The 22438-nt window shown below is 39.0% G+C and overlaps 1 protein-coding gene across 1 annotated transcript in view; it reads left to right on the forward strand.

Moving 5' to 3' along the window:
* syn3 (synapsin III) overlaps positions 1 to 22438 on the forward strand; it is a 178429-nt gene that overhangs the window by 56141 nt on the left and 99850 nt on the right. The window contains exon 4 of the mRNA XM_063004723.1: positions 9476 to 9567. Coding sequence (XP_062860793.1) covers positions 9476 to 9567 — 92 coding nt within the window. The remainder of the gene's footprint in view (positions 1 to 9475; positions 9568 to 22438) is intronic.

Raw genomic sequence — 22438 nt, forward strand, 5'->3', positions numbered from 1 at the left:
TGTGTGCAGCATATGTTGCCCTAAGATCTCAATGTACATTTCTGCATTAATGCTGCCATCACAGAAGAAGTGTTAATGACCTTTGCCAAGGGCACTGACACAGCCCCATACCATGACAGACCCTGGCTTTTGGACTTGCTGATAACAGTCTGGATGGTCCTTTTCGTCTTTGGTTTGGAGCACACCGCGTCCATTTTTTCCAAAAAAGACCAGGAATGCTGATTCATCTGACCACAATACACGTTTCCACTGTGTGATGGTCCATCCTAGATGCCTCAGAGTCCAGAGAAGTCGACGCCGCTTCTGGACATGGTTAACATAAGGCTTCTTTTTCGCACAGTAAAGTTTTAAGTGGCATTTGTGCATGTAACTCTGTATTGTAGAGCTTGGTTTGCCAAAGTAATCCCCTGCCCATGTGGTTATATCAGCTATTGTTGAGTGGCGGTTCTTAATGCAGTGCTGTCTGAGGGATCGAAGATCACGGGTGTTCAGCTTAAGCTTGCGTCCTTGGCCTTTTATGCACTGAAATTCCTCCTGATTCCTTGAATGGTTGAATGATATTATGCACTGTAGAAAGAGAAATATGCAAATCCCTTCCAATCTTTCTTTGAGGTTAATTGTTTGTAAACATTTCAATAATTTTCTCACACATTTGTTGACAAACTGGAGATCCTCTGATCATCTTTGCTCCTCAAAGTCTCAGCATTTCCTGGATGCTGCTTTTATACCAAACCATGATGACAATCACCTGTTGACATCACCTGTTTAAAATCGCATCATTATTTAGTTTTTTCACCTCATTACTAGCCCTAAATTGCCCCGTCCAACTTTTTTGGAATGTGTTGCAGGCCTGAAATGCAGGAATGAAGGTTCAGTTATATATATATATATATATATATATATATATATATATATATATACTATATATTGTATATATATATTGAATATATATATATATATATATAAAATTTATATATAATTAATGTATAATTTATATATACAGTGTATCACAAAAGTGAGTACACCCCTCACATTTCTGCAGATATTTAAGTATATCTTTTCATGGGACAACACTGACAAAATGACACTTTGACACAATGAAAAGTAGTCTGTGTGCAGCTTATATAACAGTGTAAATTTATTCTTCCCTCAAAATAACTCAATATACAGCCATTAATGTCTAAACCACCGGCAACAAAAGTGAGTACACCCCTAAGAGACTACACCCCTAAATGTCCAAATTGAGCACTGCTTGTCATTTTCCCTCCAAAATGTCATGTGATTTGTTAGTGTTACTAGGTCTCAGGTGTGCATAGGGAGCAGGTGTGTTCAATTTAGTAGTACAGCTCTCACACTCTCTCATACTGGTCACTGAAAGTTCCAACATGGCACCTCATGGCAAAGAACTCTCTGAGGATCTTAAAAGACGAATTGTTGCGCTACATGAAGATGGCCAAGGCTACAAGAAGATTGCCAACACCCTAAAACTGAGCTGCAGCACAGTGGCCAAGATCATCCAGCGTTTTAAAAGAGCAGGGTCCACTCAGAACAGACCTCGCGTTGGTCGTCAAAAGAAGCTGAGTGCACGTGCTCAGCATCACATCCAACTGCTGTCTTTGAAAGATAGGCGCAGGAGTGCTGTCAGCATTGCTGCAGAGATTGAAAAGGTGGGGGGTCAGCCTGTCAGTGCTCAGACCATACGCCGCACACTACATCAAATTGGTCTGCATGGCTGTCACCCCAGAAGGAAGCCTCTTCTGAAGTCTCTACACAAGAAAGCCTGCAAACAGTTTGCTGAAGACATGTCAACAAAGGACATGGATTACTGGAACCATGTCCTATGGTCTGATGAGACCAAGATTAATTTGTTTGGTTCAGATGGTCTCAAGCATGTGTGGCGGCAATCAGGTGAGGAGTACAAAGATAAGTGTGTCATGCCTACAGTCAAGCATGGTGGTGGGAATGCCATGGTCTGGGGCTGCATGAGTGCAGCAGGTGTTGGGGAGTTACATTTCATTGAGGGACACATGAACTCCAATATGTACTGTGAAATACTGAAGCAGAGCATGATCCCCTCCCTCCGGAAACTGGGTCGCAGGGCAGTGTTCCAGCATGATAATGACCCCAAACACACCTCTAAGACGACCACTGCTTTATTGAAGAGGCTGAGGGTAAAGGTGATGGACTGGCCAAGCATGTCTCCAGACCTAAACCCAATAGAACATCTTTGGGGCATCCTCAAGCGGAAGGTGGAGGAGCGCAAAGTCTCGAATATCCGCCAGCTCCGTGATGTCGTCATGGAGGAGTGGAAAAGCATTCCAGTGGCAACCTGTGAAGCTCTGGTAAACTCCATGCCCAGGAGAGTTAAGGAAGTTCTGGGAAATAATGGTGGCCACACAAAATATTGACACTTCAGGAACTTTCACTAAGGGGTGTACTCACTTTTGTTGCCGGTGGTTTAGACATTAATGGCTGTATATTGAGTTATTTTGAGGGAAGAATAAATTTACACTGTTATATAAGCTGCACACAGATTACTTTTCATTGTGTCAAAGTGTCATTTTGTCAGTGTTGTCCCATGAAAAGATATACTTAAATATCTGCAGAAATGTGAGGGGTGTACTCACTTTTGTGATACACTGTATATACTAGCTCGTGCCTGTGGTTCCTCCCTGTGTTGTCACTGCTCAATTCTGCTACCTTATAAGGAAGCATTTGGCTTCAGAGAATACTTCAAGCTTAAGACCACCCAGACAGCACCGGAAGGTTTTGCTGTCTGTGGTTGTCCTGAGGAAAGTTGTAGAGAAGGATGAATTTACCTTGTAGTTCAACTTGCACTTAATAAAAAAATAGGAACATTATTACAATTGTCTACCTAATTCTATGGTAATATTTTACATATGCTGGCACTGTGACACAACACAGTATTGGTGCCATACAGCATCACCTTTGGTTACGGTCTTTGTGGAGTTTACCTCTATGTCTGCTCAGCTTTTCTTCAAGTACTTAGATTTCTTTTCTTAAGTACTCGCTGTAAATAAATAAGTGTGGAAAAATAAGTGTGAATGATTAGGTTTTTGATGCCATGTGATTGACTGGCACCCTGTATAGACTGCTTATTGTGTTTCTAGGAAGTTTTTAATGCAATTAATTTACATAGTAGTTTCCAATTTTGCTTTACCATATATTCAAAAAGTTGTGTACATACAGCTCATTTTACATATACCAAACTTAGTTCTTGGGCGGCTCGGTGGAGCAGCTGATAGAATGGGTGCCACACACGGTCCCTGGGGATATATACTGTGTGTGATTCTTATGCTAGATTTGATCCTTCTGGTCACTGTCAGTTGCTCTGGCTATGTTGGTTTCCTTATCCCTCCCAAAACAATGAAAAGGTAGATATTCTGTATTCTTTAAATTCATTATTTAATGATGGTGGAGAGCGGTGTCTAGTACTGTGGTGAGATGCATTGTCATTCTAATAGTGACCACTCCAATTAGAATATAATTAGTCAGAATAAAATGTATTTTTTTTGGTCAACCTTCCCTTTAAAGACTTGTGGACCCACCGTAAGTGAACAACATTTTGGGCATGCTGCAGCTCCCTTTCTTTCTGAGTACAAGGAACAGAATTTCTGCCTGTCCCTGAACGACTATGTACCGGAAGTGGCCGTAAAGCACGCACAATGTACTGACCAGTCCAATGACATTGTTTGAACTACAGCTTGCAAAGTTGCAGTTGGCAGCTGGCAGCCTCATTCTCTTTCTTAGGGTTTTCTTAGTAATATGGAAATTACTATATTAGGCTAAACAATAACATGCACCTACTAACCTTCTATAACATCATATGGAAAAAAAACTTTGTTCTAACAGCAGTTTGTATTTTTAAACTGGTGTGTACTTAAACTAGAGTAGTCATACTAGTGTTTACAGTGGAATCACTTCTGCAAGTCATTCTGGATAAGAGCGTCTGCTAAATGCTGAAAATGTAAATGTACTACCTCACACTTTGCTTTGTGTACATTTTATTACTTTTCATGTTATGTCAGAACTTTTAGGACTGTAGTACTTCAACCTTTTTAGAATGCCTGTGTCCAAGTTACCAAATGCATTAAGCCAAGCACAAAGATTACTGCCAAGCTGGCTTGTAAAAGGCCCAGCATGGCATGCTTAACATAGCTTGTATTGTTGATCCAGTTCCTAGGTTTCTCTTTAGCACATTCTGACCTGACTGGAAATGTTGTTGCCTGTGTGCTCTTTTAAACTTGTATCTTAAGTAAAGTAAAAGGGTGATTTTTAACAAACCTTTATCATGACTGTGATGGTATGAGTGTGGAACTCATATTTCAGTAAGAAGCTGTTAGCTGAAGGAACCACTAAACATTAGACTCGTTAAATGTACAGTTAAGGAAATAAATAGGTATGAATTCTCAGGTGTGCGCTAAATTTGGCAACATCTTTCTGGGAGAAGAAAGGACTTACAGCAGTTGAGCAAATTACCCGAATCAGATAGTTCAAATATTTGACTGATCTAATGTTCTTTTTCACTGACTGAGCAGGTTGTTAGAGGAAACATCTGTTCAACAGGCCTGTGGCCCCACTAAATTCTAGATCTGCCCTTTGCAGCTGGAACCAAGTTAAACTAAGGTTACCCTTCCGTTCTGGGCTCACAGTAAGGTGTGCAGCATCTGGAAGCTGCCTGGTACTGATGCAAGTTATGCTAAAATATATATAGACTCTTTAAGTTAATGTGTACAATGGAATTTCTAAATCTAAAATAGCATATTACCTACATCACAACCTTTTTAATATTTATAGACAAGTCTGAACATGTCTACTGTTTGTACAAAGATTCCAGTTGACTATGTTTCAAATGGACTATGACATGGTATACCTGTCTGCTGTCTAAAACCTGATCAAAGCCTGGGTAAAGCCAACAAATATGTATAAATATATACATCTGTACAGGAAACATCTGTCTCACTTCTCTTCATAGTCATCTATTTTTATATTTCTGATACTTCAAATAGCTAGTGTGTGAACACATCTCTAAGACTTGTAAATAAAATAAAAATGCAGTGTTCCTTACATTTACTTTTATACATGTTTTGTCTGCTCAACTTCATTTCATTTGTTAATATAACTTAATTTCTGTATTTCAGGCCTGCAACACATTCCGAAAAAAGTTGGGATGGGGGCAATTTAGGACTAGTAATGAGGTGAAAAAACTAAATAATGATGTGATTCCAAACAGGTGATTGTAATCATGGTTTGGTACAAAAGCAGCATCCAGGAAAGGCTGAGACTTCGATGAGCAAAGATGATCAGAGGATCTCCAGTTTGTCAACAAATGTGTGATAAAATTATTGAAATGTTTATACAGTGCATAATAACATTAAATGATTCAAAGAGTCTGGAGGTATTTCAGTGAGTAAAGGCCAATGGCACAAGCTTAAGCTGAGCGCCCGTGATCTTTGATCCCTCAGACGGCACTGCATCAAGAACCGCCACTCAACATGATGATATAACCACATGTGTGAGGGATTACTTTGGCAAACCTTTGTCAGGCACTACAATACAGAATTACATGCACAAATGTCACTTAAAATTTTACTGTGCAAAAAAAAAAGCCTTATGTTAACCATGTCCAGAAGCGGCGTTGACTTCTCTGCGCTCTGAGGCATCTAGGATGGACCATCACACAGTGGAAACGTATTGTGGTCAGATGAATCAGCATTCCAGGTCTTTTTTGGAAAAAATTGATGCCGTGTGCTCTGGACCAAAGACGAAAAGGACCATAGAGACTGTTATCAGCAACAAGTCTAAAAGCCAGGGTCTGTCATGGTATGGGACTGTGTCAGTGCCCTTGGCAAAGGTCATTAACACTTCTTCTGTGATGGCAGCATTAATGCAGAAAAGTACATTGAGATCTTAGAGCAACATATGCTGCCTTCAAGATGTCATCTTTTCCAGGGATGTTCATGCATTTTTCAACAAGACAATGCAAAACCACATGCTGCACACATTACAAAGGCATGGCTGTGGAAGAAGAGGGTAAGGGTACTGGACTGGCCTGCCTGCAATAGAGAATGTGTCCCCAATGGAGAATGTGTGGAGAAGTTTGAAACGGAAAAATGTGACAACGACGACCCCGTACTGTTGCACATCTTAAGACGTGTTTGCAGGAAGAATGGGACAAAATAAAAGCTGAAACACTAAATCACTTGGTCTCCTCGGTGCCAAAACGTCTTTTAAGTGTGGTGAAAAGGAATGATAACATTACAAAGTGATAAATGCTTTACTGTCCCAACTTTTTTTGGAATGTGTCGCAGGCCTGAAATGCAGGAATGGATGTTTAGTAAATGAAATGAAGTTGACCAGACAAAACATGAAATATCTCCGGTTCATCCTGTCTGCAATCAAATAAAAGTCAAAGTAAATGTAAAAAAGTGCATATTGCAAAGCTGAACAAAGTGGAATGTTTCAAGAAATTACTATCATTGAGGTAGGAAGACAGTTTAAGGAATAGCTTATTCATGACTGAGAATGAGTTTTATTTAAAGGACATTTTCTACATCTTGTGGCAATGCTGCTTAATGACTTTATATACTAGCTATGAACTATGAGCTCATAACTTTTGGTTTGGCCACAAAGTATTACACATTACACAAGTATTTTGTGGGTTTTATATTCAGACACAGAGTATGACCTACACTTCATAGCTTAATATTGTACAAAGCTGACATATTACATCACATTCAAACCATGGATATTACTATGGAGTCACTTTTTACGTTGTATAATTTGTTGTGATTGCAATAGGTTTAGAACATGCATGGACATTTACTTCCATTCAGCCTCAAGTGCACTCATGTGTTTGAACACAGATGTTAGGTAATAAGGCCTGTTTCACTTGCAGTGTTCCAGTTCCTCCAGCATTGGATAAGCTTGAGATAAAAATTCCAGTACCCATAAATATCTGTATTCTCTAACTTAAATTTTTTTTCTTTATACAGTAGACTTTTCCTAAAAATAGTGGCCATTAAAATCCAAATCATAAAATTATCAGTCTGTTTGTGGGCTGTTGTTTTTACCAGAGGCCTTTTGGATCCAGATTCTGATTGTATGGTTTGCGAGTTTAAAACTAAGCTATTGTCAACAATTGTTGAAACAATTGATCATATGAGTGTAATGTCTGAAATCATTGAGCTTCACAGTGTGTCAGTGGGGATATCATATCATTAATGTACTATAGATAATTGATGTGATGTCCACTTATTTTTAACCTCGTAGTACATGATCGTTAACAAGTATTCACATTTTGGAATAAATAAAACCTTCCCTTTTAGCAAACTGGCCTTGCTAGCTTATAGCCTGCTACTATATGACATCAATACAAATATCAAAGTGGGTAATCTTAATGGTAAACAGTTCAATGGCATTTGTCCCATGAACTCCTTCCTGTTGAAGTATAAGAAAAGCCTGACTTTTTCTCTGACTGTTACTATGGTAGCCTGAACTTACTGCTGCTCTGCTTATCCCATGCTGATGCACTGCTCATCTCTCGACCAAAATGTGACTTGCTCAGTGCTGGTCATCCAGCAGGACTAACTGATGGTTCACTTTTTTAGTATGCCAGCCAATTGCCAGGTGGTTTTGAGGCCTTACTATTTATTTTATTTATTTTTTTAACTTTTAAACAACACAGCAAAACATTCTGGATATACATAGAAGTGTACATAGTCGAAACAAATGACAAAGCAATACCCAGGGGGGAAAAATACAAAATAGTATAGTAAAATAATAAAAATAAACCAAATATAGAGTGGGACAGTCACACCTAAAACAGAGCAAAGCATGTAGTCCAAATACAATGAACAACCAGCTCAGCTAATTAAGGACAGTCTAATGTAGATATATTTCTAATATGGTCTAAGAAAGGGTCCCAAACTTTATAAAATTTGCTTACTGAGCCATTCCTAAGATGCCTAATTTTTTCCAGCTTCATTACATAAACAACCTCTCTAATCCACATAGTATGTGAAGGAGGTATAGGTGATTTCCACTTGAGCAATAACAATCTCCTGGCAAGGAGAGTGACAAAAGATATCAAATCGGCCTCTGTAGATGAAACCGGGGCTGATATAGGAGGTACCCCAAACAAAGAGCAGTGTTAGAGCACTGGGCTCAAGAGGTTTTTTCATTATCTTTGATAAAGATTTAAAGATCTCTGACCAGAATGGGGATAGAGAGGGGCAGGACCAGAATGTGTGAACATGGTCAGCTGGGGCTTGATGGCATCTGTCACATATGGGGTCTATATTCTTATGTATATGAGAGAGTTTAACTCTAGTCAAGTGAAATCTGTGAATTATTTTACATTGAATAAGGCCATGTTTAGCACAGATGGACGATTTATGAACCTTTTTCAGTGCCATACTCCATAGCTCTTCCGAAATTTCCTCCCCCAACTCAGACTCCCAGCATGAGGCCTCACTATTTCTTATCCAAAACAGTCCAACTTCGAATTTTTTCACAATGTGAAAAAATTAAAAAGTAGGCTGTAATTCAAGGATTGTGTTGGTGAGTTGTGTTCATGTTTATGGTGATTTTGTGGTAAAAGAAGTGGAGAGGATAGCATAAACAATGATTTATGCTCAGTGTTCTTGGATATGTCTTTACATACTTTGCACATCTGGATTTGAGCAGTTTATACCGTTTTCATGGCAGATCCTCTTAAGCTCTGTGAGGTTGGATGGTGAGCATCTGTGACCTGTCATCTTTAGGTCTCTCCACAGATGTCTGATGAGGTTTAAGTTTGAACTTAAGTCTGAAACCTTACAGATGCGATTATAGTGTTGTTTTGGCAGCATGCTTTGGGACATTGATGTGTTGAAAGTACTGTTATCTCAGACTAAGTTTGTGTACTCTCTATGAGATTTTCTTAAAATTGTTCCTGTTTTTGGCTCCATTCATTTGTCCCTTAAGTCTTACCAGTCTGTTTTTCTGTGCTGTGAAGCACCCCAATAGCATGATGCTGCCACCACTATATTTCACCTTTGGGATGCTATTTGGTTTGTTACTAAACATAGTGCTTGCTGTCTGCCCAAAGAGTGTAAACTTAAATGACAAGAGGACCTTAAATGACAAGAGGTTGACAGCCTAGGGGCAATAAAGGCAAACAGGATGCACATTACCATAATTTCAGAGTGTAACAACAAAGCTTTAAGATATTTTTTTCTTAACTTTAAAAAAGCTCTTAAAACATGTTTTAACTTTAGAATTAATGGGTACAAATGGCAATTATATCTATTTAAAATTAAATCCACAACACAAAAGTGTGCAGAAAGTCTAAACAGGGCTAAACATTTTCTGAATTTACTGTACAACCCCAATTATTTATGAATTATTGTTGCATCTCTAAAAATATAATAAGCTATTCCTAAAGCCAATCTTTCATTCCCATTTTTCCCAGGCTGAGTTTTCAGAGATCAATCTGGCATCCAGCGTCGCCACTGGCTGTGTGGTCGATATGCAGGTCACGCGAGGTGGTACCAAAGTTGTCAGGTAAGGACTTAAAGAAGCTTCATTATCCTTACAATCATAACGAGCTCTCTGCTAAAGTTATTCAAAATAAAAATCTGCATGTGCTCTGTGGACCATTCCCTGCTCACAACATTACAGTTAGGACTGCACTTTTGCACTTTATACCTATAACATTATTATGATATTGCACAGCCACTGTTGCACTATGATGTATTTTTCAAGCATCTTTTAAAATGTCACAGAAAGACTTTTTCATGTCTCTTAAAGCCATTTGAAAACTAGAAACTTACCATTTATTACAGATTAGAGTAAATCAGACTAAAAATAGATGATTTGAGATCTAGAAATGTACCATTTATGACAGATTAGGGTAAATCAGACTAAAAATAGATAATTTGAGATCTAGAAATGTACCATTTATGACAGATTAGGGTAAATCAGACTAAAAATAGATGATTTGAGATCTAGACACTTACCATGTATGACAGATTAGAGTAAATCAGACTAAAAATAGATGATTTGAGATCTAGAAACATACCATTTATGACAGAATAGGGTAAATCAGACTAAAAATAGATGATTTGAGATCTAGAAATGTACCATTTATGACAGATTAGGGTAAATCAGACTAAAAATAGATGATTTGAGATCTAGAAATGTACCATTTATGACAGATTAGGGTAAATCAGACTAAAAATAGATGATTTGAGATCTAGAAATGTACCATTTATGACAGATTAGGGTAAATCAGACTAAAAATAGATGATTTGAGATCTGGAAATGTACCATTTATGACAGATTAGGGTAAATCAGACTAAAAATAGATGATCTGAGATCTAGAAATGTACCATTTATGACAGATTAGGGTAAATCAGACTAAAAATAGATGATTTGAGATCTAGAAATGTACCATTTATGACAGATTAGGGTAAATCAGACTAAAAATAGATGATCTGAGATCTAGAAATGTACCATTTATGACAGATTAGGGTAAATCAGACTAAAAATAGATGATTTGAGATCTAGAAATGTACCATTTATGACAGATTAGGGTAAATCAGACTAAAAATAGATGATTTGAGATCTGGAAAAGTACCATTTATGACAGATTAGGGTAAATCAGACTAAAAATAGATGATTTGAGATCTAGAAATGTACCATTTATGACAGATTAGGGTAAATCAGACTAAAAATAGATGATTTGAGATCTGGAAAAGTACCATTTATGACAGATTAGGGTAAATCAGACTAAAAATAGATGATTTGAGATCTGGAAAAGTACCATTTATGACAGATTAGGGTAAATCAGACTAAAAATAGATGATTTGAGATCTAGAACAGCCTTTCTCAGCCGGGGTGCCGCGGCACCCTGGGGTGCCGTCTGGCTTCGTCAGGGGTGCCGTCAAAAATATTCTGCCGTTACTGATAATAAAAATGAAATTAATTTTAAATACAAGAAAGTCAACTTATCATGAAAATGTAGACCATTAGCCGCCTCAAACATCAAAAATTGTCTCACACGCCCCTTTCCACATGCTACAACGTCAACGCGGGTTGCTTGCGTTGCCTATAATGATGAGTCGTTCGCGAGCGATCTGATTCTGTTGAACGGCTCTTTAAAATGAACAAAAGGAACCGAGTCGCGCCTCTGGGAGCCGTTATAATATATATTTATATTTCTGTGCAGTTCTTATCGGCTGTAATTCAACCATTCCGCTTCCATCAGTAGAGGGAATTAATCAGTCATAATAAGAGCTGTTTATTGTCGATATTCAAATCACTTTCAGTATCGCGGAGAGAGCAAGCGTCACACACACACACACACATACACACAGAGATAATTATAATTGTTATTGTTATTATTTTGCACTGTTTTTATTTATATTTTATTCTACTATATTTTATATTTTTGCACATGTAACTGTTTTGTATATATTTGTTCTTTTTTATTGTTATTTTTATTATTTCTCTCTAACTTGCTTTGGCAATACGAATGTCCTTATTTGTCATGCCAATAAAGCTTCTTTTGAGTTTAGGTTTGAGAGCCGTAACCGAGCTACAGAAAAAACATGCAGACAATGAGCAGTGCTAGTGGTATAATGACAAATAATTGAGAAATAAACTATAAACTTGTTTAATGATGTTAAATCTGATCGGTTCATGGTGCGTATGTTTTAAAGCAGAAACAAACACAGGCACATCTCTGCACAAGAGAGGATTTTTCTGAAACTTAATGCAATGCAACCACAGTACGTCTCATCCCTGTAGTGTTTTTGTGTGTTAGCAGTCAGAGGGATGCAGAGTGTAAGTTTTTTAATACATTTTAGACTAGGGTGACTTGAGATTTTGAATACTTTTAAAGGGTGCCATGACTGAAAAAAGGTTGAGAAACACTGATCTAGAAACATACCATTTATGACAGATTAGGGTAAATCAGACTAAAAATAGATGATCTGAGATCTAGACACTTACCATTTATGACAGATTAGGGTAAATCAGACTAAAAATAGATGACTTGAGATCTAGAAACATACCATTTATGACAGATTAGGGTAAATCAGACTAAAAATGGATGATCTGAGATCTAGAAACATACCATTTATGACAGATTAGGGTAAATCAGACTAAAAATGGATGATCTGAGATCTAGAAAAGTACCATTTATGACAGATGAGTAAATCTAATGTAAGAAATTAGAAATAGATTAGAAATAGAGATATGTGACAGTTGTAGCAGTGGTTAAGGTACTGAACTATTGATTGAAAGATTGCTTTTTGAAGCTCTACCACTGCAAGTTGTCACTGTTGGTGTAACGTTCTCGGTAAAAATTAAGAGATGTTTTAATACAGCAAAGGGCAAAACCAGAAGACGGAGTACAAGCATGAGTCAGAACCAGAGAGAAACTAAACCAGAACATCGGTGCCAAACACCACACGCCAAAAGAGTAACCAGAGCCAAAACAGACTCAAAAACCAATACCGACACAAAGCAAACAAAGTGCAAGGGTAATCCAAAAACCAAAGTCAAAAATCAGGGAAAATAGATCAAAACCATAAGTTACAAACAGAGAAATAATGCTCAGTATAACGCTGAAAACAGTGGCAATACTTCACAATAACTATTATAAACAAGCCTGCTTATTAAGGCACTAAAAATGGAAAACAGGTGAGAACAATTAGATTTCAGGTGATGATGAAAGTGAGAACTGTCTGTGGTTGGTTGAATCTGGGTACATGTGACAAGCTGATGCTTCCTGGGAGTTGTAGTGCTGGAGAGGCATTTTTACATTAGCTGACTGAGAAAAGTCTGGGTTTTGAACTACAGAGTCTGTTTCATGCATGACAGTTGGGACCTATAGGCAAGGCCCTTAACGTTTCTCTGATACCGTCTGTAATAAAAAAATACAAAGACTTTATTCCCGATCGCGTATTAAATCCGTTATCTGATATACAATCTAGCGCACTGTGTAGGGAACATAAATCAATTGTCTAATATACTGTCTAGTGCACTATGTAGGGAGCATAAATCCGTTATCTGATATACAATCTAGCGCACTGTGTAGGGAACATAAATCAATTGTCTAATATACTGTCTAGTGCACTATGTAGGGAACATAAATCCGTTATCTGATATACAATCTAGCGCACTATGTAGGGAACATAAATCCGTTATCCGATATATAATTTAGTGCACTATGTAGGGAACATAATTAATTATGTAATACACTATCTAGTGCACTATGTAAGGAACACAAATCATCATCTAGTTATATTTTCTAGTGCACTATGTAGTGAACATGAATGCGTTATCTAATACACTATCTAGTGCACTATGTAGGGAACATAAATCCGTGATCTGATATACAATCTAGTGCACTGTGTAGGGAACATAAACCAGTTGTCTAATTCACTATCTAGTGCACTACGTAGGGATTATAAATTCATATCTAAAATACTATCTAGTGCACTATGTAGGGAACATAAATCCGTTATCTGATATACAATTTAGTGCACTATGTAGGGAACTTAAATCCGTTAATTAATACGCTACCTAAAGCATTATGTAAGAAACATAAGTCTATTATCTAGTACACTATCTCGTGCACTAAGTAAGGAACATAAATTCTTTTTAATATACAACCTAGTGCACTATGTAGGGAACATAAATCTATTATCTTTCACACTATCTAGTGCACTATGTAGTACACATTAATGTGTTTGTGACGCGAACAGTTAGCTTAGTAGCTCAGTTAACAGCTCCTAAAAGTTCTGTTGTCACCCATATCCTTTGGTGTGTGCGAGAGGTTTTTTAGCTTTTTTGAGGGGAAATGAAATGAGTTTTTGCAACTTAGGATGTCTGCAGTTGTAATACACACAATATTTAGAATGTAATAGGAAAGGTGAGATAATAAATAGTTAATTGCACCAAAAGGGCAATTAAAGCAGCAAACCTGACAGGCTGTGGGAGAAAGCCTAAAATGTATCCAAAGGCATAGATGGATGGATGGATAGATAGATAAATTACTGCAAAAGACTTACAGTATGATCTGATAAAGGCTTAGACTCGTGTGTTAGTGGCAACCATTACCATCTCTTAGCAACCACAGACTTTTCTTCACTAAGAAGCACAGGAAGGCTCAGAAATATGCCATAAGCAATTCAGATAGGCCTGTAGAGTTCTGGGGCACAGTTCTATGGAATGACATATCAAAACTGAAACTGTTTGGCCATATGGATCAGTGGTTTGTCGGGTCCAAGAAAAGTGAAGCTTATGACCAGAGGAATGCTGTCCCCTTGGTCAAGCATGGAGGTGGTGGCATGGAGGTGGTTTAGTGATGTGAGGATGATTTTTGTTCATCATCATGGTTTTTATTCATCATCATCATGAATTCACAGAATAAAAGGCATTTTGAGGATGAGTTGTATGCCCTCTGTGGTGATATAACCTTGGTGATAATTGGACTCTTTAGCAAAACAATGATCCCAACCACTCTTCCAAGTCCCTAAAGGGGGACCATCCCCATATTAATACCTATGGATTTAGAATGGAATGTGTTAAAAGTTCATGTCAGTGTAAAATGTAGGTATAGCGATCATAGCCATTCTAAATCACATTCACAATTATAAAGTCAAGTGGGTCTAAGTAATTATTGTGTATTGAATTTATAAATTGCACTGGTACACTTAATCCTTTGTTTACAACTGTAACCCTTCCTGTGTACCTACTAACTTTCCCTGAATAACATTTTAATTTCATTTGCTAAGTAAAATGCCAACTCTGAATAGTCAATACAACAACAACTTGCCTTATTCTCCCACCAGCATAATCAGCCACTGTACAGACTGCAGTGAGTGATCATCCTTTTTCCCTCTTTAGCTGCCAGTAACACAAGCCATCCTTGTTGAAAACATGAGTCAGATGTGAACTTTTTATTGTAGGCCGTCCAAAATAAAAAAAAAGTCTTAAAAATCTTATTGTGAGCTTCAGTATAAGCAAAAAGCCATCACATTTGAGTTTTTTTATATTTCTTTAACAGATTTATCCTGATTAAAATGAAAAATACTGTAATGTAATGGATTAATGTGGGATTGGGCCTGTGCTGAACTCCCAGTTGTCTGTTTTAGTAAATTGGTTATTGTTTTCATGTTTAATTGTTGTTGTTTTCATGTGCCAGTTTGCTGTAAACACGAGATTGAAACCACTAAGTTAACCCTATTTTGATACTTTCTTCTATTTTTGTCCTTGTTTCTCTCACTGACCAGCACTCACAGAATACAGTAGATCACTGGCATCACTGTAATCTGAAACACAGAGCATTAACTGTTAGTGGATAGTGCCATATAACATTTTTACTCTTAAGTTTTTTATCAGCTCCACTTACCATATAGAAGCACTTTATAGTTCCACAATTACTGACTGTAGTCCATCTGTTTCTCTGCATGCTTTGTTAGCCCTCTTTTCATGCTGTTCTTCAATGGTCAGGACTCTCCCAGGACCACCACAGACTAGGTATTATTTAGGTGGTGGATCATTCTCAGCACTGCAGTGACACTGACATGGTGGTGGTGTGTTAGTGTGTGTTGTGCTGCTATGAGTGGATAAGACACAGCAGCGTTGATGGAGTTTTTAAACACCTTACTGTCACTGCTGGACTGAGAATAGTCCACCAACCAAAATTATCCAGCCAACAGCGCCCCGTGGGCAGCGTCCTATGACCACTGATGAAGGTCTAGAAGATGACCAACTCAAACAGCAGCAATAGATGAGTGATCGTCTCTGACTTTACATCTACATGGTGGACCAACTAGGTAGGAGTTTCTAATAGAGTGAACAGTGAGTGGACACGGTATTTAAAAACTCCAGCAGCGCTGCTGTGTCTTATCCACTCATACCAGCACAACACACACTAACACACCACCACCACTATGTCAGGGTCACTGCAGTGCTGAGAATCATCCACCACCTAAATAATACCTGCTCTGTGGTGGTCCTGTGGGGGGTTCTGACCATTAAAGAACAGGGTGAAAGCAGGCTAAATAAATATGTAGAGAAACAGATGGACTACAGTCAGTAATTGTGCTTTTATAAAGTGCTTCTATATGGTAAGTGGAGCTGATAAAATGAACAGAGAGTGTAGAAACAAGGAGGTGGTTTTAATGTTATGGCTGATCAGTAACTGGGGTTAAAACATTTCTTACAAGGTATATGGGTGTTGGATAAATGTCCTTTTTGCATTTTTTTTTAGTTTTTCTCCCAATCTAGTCATATGCAATTACCTGATTGCATTTAACTTACTCCCTACTGCTACTGCTCACTCCTGACCAAGAAGTCACTCAGTGACTAACATAAGCCCCCTGCAACACATGTGCAGTAATCGACTGCATCTTTTCACCTGCACAAGACAAGTTCATATGGAGCTCAGAGAGTTACACACTGATCCTTACTATCCCCCATCTCTGTACAGGCACCTTTGATCACCCAGCAGAGGTCATAATTGCATGAGTTATGAGGAATCCTCTGCTGGTAGCAGAGTTGGGATTCGACCTTACGAGTTTGAGATGTCAGCTCTGGTGTGCTAGCGTGTTTTTAGCACTGTGTCACCTGAGCCCCTGGATAAATGTCCTTTTAATAAATTAATTTATGTTTTAATTAATATTTATATTTATAAACATGTTGTGTTCTACTTAAATCACGTTTGTACGGCACGTGTTATTAAATGATCTGAGATCATTTATTATAACAAATATGCAATGACAGTGTATTAAGTTGACTAAGAGAAGAATACTTGAAAGCGTATTCTGAATGAAGTTGTGTATAGTCTCAGATGTTTACGAAGGGGCAGTGTTCTGTACATGAGTGTAAATTTAGTAACATGATTTGGACAAACTAGAGTTAGACAAAGAGTGCATTAAAGTACAGAATTAGAATGAACAATACTGCTTTTTACAAGGTACCCAAAATAACCCGTTATCCTGTGGAAGAGGAACACCAAATGCCAAGTTCTGTGTACTGTAGATGGGCTGTTAGTGCTCTAATTACAGTGGTGGTGTGGTCGTCTGTTGAACTCTCCCAACCATAGTAATGGCAAACAGGATTTTTTTTTCAGCTAAAACAACTAATTTCTATTTTTTTTTACTATTTTTGTTTACGCATTTTCTCCCCCTTTTCTCCCTTTTAGCGCGTCCAATTGCCCTATTGCGTCATGCTTCCTCTCCACCAATGCCGATCCCTGCTCTGATTGAGGAGAACGAAGCTAACCCACGTCCCCTCCGACACGTAGGCGGCATGCCGTATGCATCTTATCACCTACACTTTGACGAGTGCAGTGCAGCTCGGCGTTGTGTACGGAGAGACACACCCTGACAGCACTCTTTTCTCATCTCTGTGCAGGCGGCATCAATCAGCCAGCAGAGGTCGTAATTGCACCAGTCATGGGAGAGAGAAAGAGACCCCATCCGGTTTAGTCCCGCCCATATCTGAACAACAGGCCAATCGTTGTTCATGTGGCCGCTCAGCCTTAGCCGGCAGGCAGAGCTGAGACTCGATACGATGTATTCGAGATCCCAGCTCTGGTTCCAGCATGTGTTTTTACCGCTGCGCCACCTGAGCGGCCACAACAACTAATTTCTGAGGGGGCTTCTCACGAAACATTGAAGTATGTCTGTGGAAATCTGTGCCCAGTCAGTGGGGTTGAGGTCAGGGCTCTGTGAAGGCCCTGGACTTTATTTACCAAGCTTTTCTTCATCTTCATCTTCGTCTTAATATATCCTGCTTTGTGCACAGGGTACAGTAATGCTGGAACAGGAAAGGGCCTTCCCTAAACTGTTGCTGCAAAATTGGAAGCATATACAGTGTATCACAAAAGTGAGTACACCCCTCACATTTCTGCAAATATTTTATTATATCTTTTCATGGGACAACACTATAGAAATAAAACTTGGATATAACTTAGAGTAGTCAGTGTACAACTTGTATAGCAGTGTAGATTTACTGTCTTCTGAAAATAACTCAACACACAGCCATTAATGTCTAAATGGCTGGCAACATAAGTGAGTACACCCCACAGTGAACATGTCCAAATTGTGCCCAAAGTGTCAATATTTTGTGTGACCACCATTATTATCCAGCACTGCCTTAACCCTCCTGGGCATGGAATTCACCAGAGCTGCACAGGTTGCTACTGGAATCCTCTTCCACTCCTCCATGATGACATCACGGAGCTGGTGGATGTTAGACACCTTGAACTCCTCCACCTTCCACTTGAGGATGCGCCACAGGTGCTCAATTGGGTTTAGTCCATCACCTTTACCTTCAGCTTCCTCAGCAAGGCAGTTGTCATCTTGGAGGTTGTGTTTGGGGTCGTTATCCTGTTGGAAAACTGCCATGAGGCCCAGTTTTCGAAGGGAGGGGATCATGCTCTGTTTCAGAATGTCACAGTACATGTTGGAATTCATGTTTCCCTCAATGAACTGCAGCTCCCCAGTGCCAGCAACACTCATGCAGCCAAAGACCATGATGCTACCACCACCATGCTTGACTGTAGGCAAGATACAGTTGTCTTGGTACTTCTCACCAGGGCGCCGCCACACATGCTGGACACCATCTGAGCCAAACAAGTTTATCTTGGTCTCGTCAGACCACAGGGCATTCCAGTAATCCATGTTCTTGGACTGCTTGTCTTCAGCAAACTGTTTGCGGGCTTTCTTGTGCGTCAGCTTCCTTCTGGGATGACGACCATGCAGACCGAGTTGATGCAGTGTGCGGCGTATGGTCTGAGCACTGACAGGCTGACCTCCCACGTCTTCAACCTCTGCAGCAATGCTGGCAGCACTCATGTGTCTATTTTTTAAAGCCAACCTCTGGATATGACGCCGAACACGTGGACTCAACTTCTTTGGTCGACCCTGGCGAAGCCTGTTCCGGGTGGAACCTGTCCTGGAAAACCGCTGTATGACCTTGGCTACCATGCTGTAGCTCAGTTTCAGGGTGTTAGCAATCTTCTTATAGCCCAGGCCATCTTTGTGGAGAGCAACAATTCTATTTCTCACATCCTCAGAGAGTTCTTTGCCATGAGGTGCCATGTTGAACATCCAGTGGCCAGTATGAGAGAATTGTACCCAAAACACCAAATTTAACAGCCCTGCTCCCCATTTACACCTGGGACCTTGACACATGACACCAGGGAGGGACAACGACACATTTGGGCACAATTTGGACATGTTGACTGTGGGGTGTACTCACTTATGTTGCCAGCTATTTAGACATTAATGGCTGTGTGTTGAGTTATTTTCAGAAGACAGTAAATCTACACTGCTATACAAGCTGTACACTGACTACTCTAAGTTATATCCAAGTTTCATGTCTATAGTGTTGTCCCATGAAAAGATATAATGAAATATTTGCAGAAATGTAAGGGGTGTACTCACTTTTGTGATACACTGTAGTTTTCTAATAGGTATGTCAATATAGTGTGTGTTAAATACTTTATGGTCCAAGTCATACCTTTGTGTGTAATAATTGTGTGAATTGCGCTCAAAAATCTCCATCTACAAGTTCAGTTTACCCAAGTAGGTGTACACGTGTTATGGTTTTGGCCCCATGTCTGAACCGCACACCAGTCCAAGTCCAAAATTCTTGCAAAGGTATGTGTTTTGCTCTGAGCTTCATGTATCCACCTGCAGTGTTTTCTGCTGCCATTTTAGTATACCGCATTTTCCTTTATTGTAAGCCAGGCATAAAAAGTATGAGCAGGTTCACTAGGTTTGTGTGTGTCCATGTGTGTGTATTAATACACTTATTATGATGCTTTAGTAGTGACCCCACCACCCCTCCACCCAGTTGGCGAGCTGTATGTAGCACTGACTTTATCCCTATGGCCCAAAATAACCTGCGTGTTTACCACTGTACCACACTTACTCACATGTTCACATGTTGTCACTTTCACTTTATATATATACTCCTTTCTATTTTGTCCTCAACATGTAGAGCTGTAAGCTTGTTCAAGCCTTTTATTTTTTCACTGCATACTTTGTGGCTGGTGAGAACAAAATACTTTTGTATGCCAATCGAACAGTCAAAACGCTCTCCTCCTAGTTTATTTCAGAACAGCTTGCTCTGGAACGTATTTTGGACACTAGCCATGCCCTGTGGAATTTCTTTCCTATTGCACAAAAGAATGGAATAATTTAACAACTGGTATTTAAATATTGGTACATGCTTGGGGGACATTTAGAACACAAAGCTTTATTGTTTATCAGTAATCTCTTAGGAATAAAGGGAAATGTAATAATGGATTAGGAACACTAGTGCTGGTGTATTTGTTACACAGTGAAACACAACATATATACAAATACAACTATACAATATCAAATAATGATGTAAACCACCACCAGATAAATATAAAAATACAGTGGGACTGTTAAACACACACACACACACATGCATACCTGACATAGTATAAGATGTTAATGTTAATAATAATGCTAATTCTTTTAAAATGTATATACAGTATATATACAGTATATATATGTATATATGCACCTTCTATGTTCTTAGATACAGGTCTATAGGAATTGTGAACTGGAACTGGCTAAAGAAAAGAAATCACCTGGCCTGGCAAGTAGTAAGGCATTAGACCTTTTTGATATATTCCAGGTTCTTAAGGTCAGTGAATACCACTTGGATGAAAAGCACCCACTAGATAGTAACCACACTCCTTGTGGGCCAGCTTGATGCCAAGTAATGTCTAAGTATCCACAAATTAATTTCTTTCTGCAAACAATAGTTTCTTAGAGTTATGTGTGATGGGATAGAACTTCTTACACAGTGCTGAATTTCCAAATTAAGCTCAGGTGGGAAATCCAAAGAACCTTTGAAGCTCACATTGTTGGCTGAGCACAGTCCTACATTGTCTGAAGCTTCTTGTGCGTACAGTGTCTGGAGAGAGAATCTATCCTAGTAGGGTGATAGTAAACAAATAAAATTGTCATTTATTAGCCTTGGCATACAGTTGATGTGACATAGTCATTAATTCTGATGTGTTATTAATGAACACAGCTGTAGTAATAGTGCCCTTAACAGATATGTGGACCCCCACAGGACCACCACAGAGCAGGTATTATTTAGGTGGTGGATCATTCTCAGCACTGCAGTGACACTGACATGGTGGTGGTGTGTTAGTGTGTGTTGTGCTGGTATGAGTGGATCAGACACAGCAGCGCTGCTGGAGTTTTTAAATACTGTGTCCACTCACTGTCCACTCTATTAGACACTCCTACCTAGTTGGTCCACCTTGTAAATGTAAAGTCAGAGACGAGATCGCTCATCTATTGCTGCTGTTTGAGTTGGTCATCTTCTAGACCTTCATCAGTGGTCACAGGACACTGCCCAGTGACCAGTGTGGTGTTTAAAAACTCCATCAGAATTGCTGTGTCTGATCCACTCATACCACCTCAACACACACTAACACACCACCACCATGTCAGTGTCACTGCAGTGCTGAGAATAATCCACCACCTAATTAATACCTGCTCTTTAGTGGTCCTGGGAGAGTCCTGACCATTGAAGGACAGCATGAAAGGGGGCTAAGAAAGCATGCAGAGAAACAGATGGACTACAGTCAGTAATTGTAGAACTACAAAGTGCTTCCATATGGTAAGTGGAGCTGATAAAATAGACAGTGAGTGTAGAAACAAGGAGGTGGGTCACTTTGTGGTAAAACAACAAATGTTTTATGTTTACAGCAGTAAGTACATTTGCAATCAAATTTATTCTTCCCCTATTGCATATTAACTTTATTAGCGAATTTACGAACTTCCAGCTGTTTGCAATAAACCAATCAACCAAACAGGTGCAAATTAAATAGCTCTAATATACAAGTAATATAACAAGTGGTTTCTTCAAATTAGACACAATATGCCACATTTAATAACTACTTCAGTCTCAGAATTATTCACCCCCTGAATAGAATCCCTCATAAGTGCCACATGTGCACATTAGGTGTACCTGAGATAAAATATCAAATACCTGGATTAGCTAGAGGTTTGTTGACTTTGAAGTTTGAGGCAAGAGAAATGTTCAAAAAGTTAAGAGAAGAGATAACTGCCTTGCAGGCTTGCACAAACAAGAAAAAGGATGCTCCTGGACAGTGGCGGCTGCTGGTCTTTCAAAGAGGGGAAGCTCATTGTCGGCTTACATCATAAAATTTGTCAATTTATTTACACATAAATTCTGCCCTCTGTTCCTTTTACAAGAAAATGGCCTGAAATGGGTTGCAGTTTGTCTTTCGACTTCACTCGCAAAATCCGCGATGGGACTGAAGTTCCCAGTGATTAAGTGACTAATGAAGTGTATTGCTTTGGCAATACGAATGTCCCTATTTGTCATGCCAATA

This window comes from Trichomycterus rosablanca, chromosome 1 (genome assembly GCF_030014385.1).
Source record: "Trichomycterus rosablanca isolate fTriRos1 chromosome 1, fTriRos1.hap1, whole genome shotgun sequence".
Classification (NCBI taxonomy): Eukaryota; Metazoa; Chordata; class Actinopteri; order Siluriformes; family Trichomycteridae; genus Trichomycterus; species Trichomycterus rosablanca.